Here is a 3,659-nt window from a genome sequence, read left to right on the forward strand (position 1 = left end):
TGTTTCATGTTATGGTTAGATATATCTTAATTCTTCTTTCGTAGTTGTGGATGATTGCGAGTAAGACTAATCATAAGTGAAATGTTTGTCCAAGTAAGGGCAGCACCCAAGCACCGATCCACCCACATATCAAATTATCAAAGTAACGAACGCGAATCATATGATCATGATGAAAACTAGCTTCACAGAAATTCCCATGTGCCCTCGCACTACTAGGAAAAGGCCTGCTAGTGGCGCACCTGTTTTGGCTACTAATGACGCACTACAGATGCGCCACTAGCATCACATCATTAGAATTTTTTACTAATGACGCACCACAAGTGCGCCATTAGTATCTGGTATACTAATGGCGCATCAGACAATGCGCCATTAGTATAGCCCATGGTACGCCATTAGTATGCCTCCCAGAGGGGCATATTTACCCATAAGCTCTGGCTTACTAATGGGCATTAGTTGACGAAGCGCCACTAGTGTGCTTTTTGCAGCGCCTGCCTGTGCTCTTGAGTGATTCTTTGGCCTGATGGTAAATTTAAAAAACAACCATTATGAAACAACGTGACACCGTGTGCTAAACTATTCATCAATCAATGTCAAGGAATATCAACTATTCAATCGAGATCTATTTCAAAAAGATAAATTGGCCAAGCAACCCTGCTTCAGCTGATCAACTGCAACAAGTGTCAAGATAAAATATTGACTGTTTGAAGGCCTGGAGATATTCAACAAATGTGTTTGCACGTATAACTTCTCAGTGAAGCTCCAAATGTACTTCTGGATTATTTTGGTGATAATATACTGCTGGATTTCAAGGACTGAGTTGCAATTACAATAGTTTGGTTTGGCAGAACAAGCTATCTTTGGGGTAGAAACTGACTTTCCAAGATTATATGTATGGTGAACTTGATCTTGGGTGAATACTGAAGGCAGCCACCCGTCATGGTGCCAAATACTGCAAAGTAGGAAAGTTGACCGGCAAGAGCGATAGACAAAGTAGGAAAGTTGACCGGCAAGTGCCAAATACTGAGTCTTCATCTTCTAACTTTCTTTGATCTTTCTAGAGCTCTTTTAAGGCCTCCTCCATGCCTTCAACATTTTTTGCATGTTGATCCTTTTCAGATCGAAGCATTTCAATGTCACTAACATTCACGTCTGGAAGAAAAGCTGACAAGCGTTAGACATATGTGAACCATATAATGGAATAACTTATCAAACCTGAGATCGTAACACATACCGCACATGAAGAGGCGTGACGGGTAGATTGAATCTACATTTGCTGACAAATGGCCACCATATCTTGATCTGCTCCATCGATAATGGTTACATGGAGTCCAAAGGTCATTAATACCTAACTTTACCACATCATCTGCGCTTTTATCCACTTGATTTGTACCTATATACTGCATGGACATAGAAAAGAAGAAAATTTATTTAAAGCCATAACCAGTGCAACTTGGTGCAGATTCATGAACTGGATACAAGCAGTGTTATACTGATTGATCCACTAAAGCCTGAGTAATCAAAACATTTTCTACAACAGGAGGAGCCTCAAATTCTTGATCGAGTCTTGATGTGATCCCAAGTTGCTTCATCTGTCAAAATGACACTGAAATTTTAACCTCTCGGCATTATTTTTGCTGAGCACATTTTAACTGGGCAGAACGATAAAGAAAGATCCAATATTGATGAAGTCAAAGACAATTACTTTAGTATGATGTCCTCACATAGTCACATTAAGTGTCTACCTAAGATGAGAGATGATAATTTGTGTGGTGAAGTGAATTGTTCATGCATAAACAATTAGAGAAAAGGGTAGAAATGATGAAAGAGAGGACCTAGCTTTAAGTATTAATGCACACGTTGTAACACGCGCAAAGATTTCAAAACAAAATAGCTCTCATAATACAAACAGGAGAGAAACAAGAAGTAATAAACATCGATGCCCCTCCATCCCATAATGTAAGACGTTTTTGACAATACACTAGAGTCAAAAAATGTCTTACATTACGGGACGGAGGGAGTAACTTTGATTGGCATATAGGTGCTGACCTCCGGGGTAATGTTCAATGGCTCACACATGATGCTATTGCCCCCTGTGTAGTTCAGAATAGGAGTACCATATTCCTTCAGTTGTCTAACCAAGAGGTCACGGTCGGAAGCATTCTGTGTAATGAATGACTGGCACACACACCGAAATGGCAGTTAATTTGTTGCAGATATAATGCTTTCACATGGAAATCAATAAGATAGTTGAGAAGGTCCGCAAAAGAAATACAGACATCAAGGAAAGGAATAATATCTCGAAGAAGTTTCCAGGCATGTCGTCTTATTGGACACTAATCATCTTCAGTAACTGGACAATCAGTCTACTCTGCACATTAATCGTTCACAGGACATGTGAGAAACCTGCATCGGTTCGATCAAAGGCTCCTTGCTTTATACTACCTCCAGTTCATAATATATGACTACCTAGCAGGCACAAAATGGAAGTAACATTCGATATCATAGGAGTATAGGACTATTCCAAGTCCTGTCAAGTATTACTTCAATTTTGTGCCTCCTAGGTATGCTAGCCGAACATATTATGAATTGAGGGGGCATATTCAGTGGAAATGCGGAGGTAAAGGAAAACAATAAGTAGAACGCACACCAGGATTTAGCAACTAAACAGGAAAAATTATCATAGTATAAGTACCCTCCATATATAGTTTGGAACGTGGCTTTCCAAGTAACCAGCGTGAGTTTTACTATGAACATTGACCTGAAATCAACCAAAGAAAGTAGCATGATAAGAATCTTGGATGCAGAGAAAGAAGCAGTTGGTAGGCATACAACTAACAAAACAAACCTCAAGGAGAACAGGCCCATACACTTCTCCCCTGAACGTAGTAGAGACCGTCGAGTAGCCACTCAGACTTATTGTTGGTATCGATCTTGCGGGTGATGTGGATGTTGCTGGCCTGTGACTGGGAGCGGAGGGAGAGGTGGACGTGGTCGGACTCCTCGCCGCGCTTGACGAAGGCCCCGACGCTGGAGGCCCTGCCAAGGATGCAGGGGCCGGCGGCGAGGGCGAGCGCGATGGCGCAGACGTGGGAGCTCTTGCCGGAACCGTTGGGGCCGACGACGAGGTTGAGGCGCGGGCCCGGGCGGCAGACGAGGCGGTCGTAGGTCATGAAGTTGCAGAGCTCGATCTCCACGATGTTGCCCGGCATGTAGTCGTCGTTGCCCCGCTCATGCTGATGCTGCGCGGCGGAGGTGGAGGCGGATGCGGAGGGCTCGAGCTTGGGGCGCTTGGCGGCACGGGCGGGCGCCATGGACGGCGGCGGCGGCGGCGGCCGGGGGAATGGGTTGGTAGGGCTTTGGGGTTTGGGGCTGTTCGGCGGGACGGGACGGGACGGGGTGGGGAATTGGGAGGAAAAAAATGGAAGGCAACCGCATCGGTGGCTTTGGGCTTGGCCTGAGAATTATGCTAGTGGTGAACTGGGTGAGTGGTGTGCCATTTCTAGTTAAACTAGTAATGGCGCACTCTGTCACGGTGCGTCATTAGTATTTTTGAAAAAAAAGTTTGTTAGTAGTGGCGCACCCATCACACTAATGGTGCACCTGCACATGGTGCGTCACTGCTATATAGTAGTGGCGCACCACTTGTCTGATGCGTCATT

General features: G+C 44.4%; 1 protein-coding gene across 5 annotated transcripts; it reads right to left on the reverse strand.

The window, feature by feature from the left end:
- Window positions 1-680: 680 nt before the first annotated feature.
- On the reverse strand, window positions 681-3,359 carry LOC123407873 (structural maintenance of chromosomes protein 5-like). 5 transcript variants are annotated; one of them, XR_006612685.1, is made up of 5 exons: window positions 2,846-3,351; window positions 2,693-2,758; window positions 2,047-2,175; window positions 1,232-1,589; window positions 681-1,149 (listed from the first exon to the last, which is right to left on the reverse strand). XR_006612685.1 is itself a non-coding variant. In XM_045101110.1 (4 exons), the coding sequence occupies exon 1, from the start codon at window positions 3,309-3,311 to the stop codon at window positions 2,847-2,849; it is 465 nt and encodes a 154-aa protein (XP_044957045.1). In that variant the 5' UTR covers window positions 3,312-3,359; the 3' UTR covers window positions 681-1,149; window positions 1,232-1,397; window positions 2,047-2,758; window position 2,846. The 5 variants fall into 5 exon arrangements, 2 of the variants coding, with proteins under 2 accessions (XP_044957045.1, XP_044957044.1); XR_006612687.1 differs by having other exon boundaries at window positions 2,277-2,758; window positions 2,846-3,325; XR_006612686.1 differs by having other exon boundaries at window positions 2,047-2,368; window positions 2,846-3,320.
- Between the last annotated feature and the right edge of the window lie 300 nt (window positions 3,360-3,659).

The sequence above is a fragment of the Hordeum vulgare genome, chromosome 7H (genome assembly GCF_904849725.1).
Source record: "Hordeum vulgare subsp. vulgare chromosome 7H, MorexV3_pseudomolecules_assembly, whole genome shotgun sequence".
Classification (NCBI taxonomy): domain Eukaryota; kingdom Viridiplantae; phylum Streptophyta; class Magnoliopsida; order Poales; family Poaceae; genus Hordeum; species Hordeum vulgare.

What these genes read in the sequence shown, in the direction of transcription:
- LOC123407873 (XM_045101110.1), bottom strand. Translation starts at nt 3,311, where the DNA reads ATGGCGCCCGCCCGTGCCGCCAAGCGCCCCAAGCTCGAGCCCTCCGCA.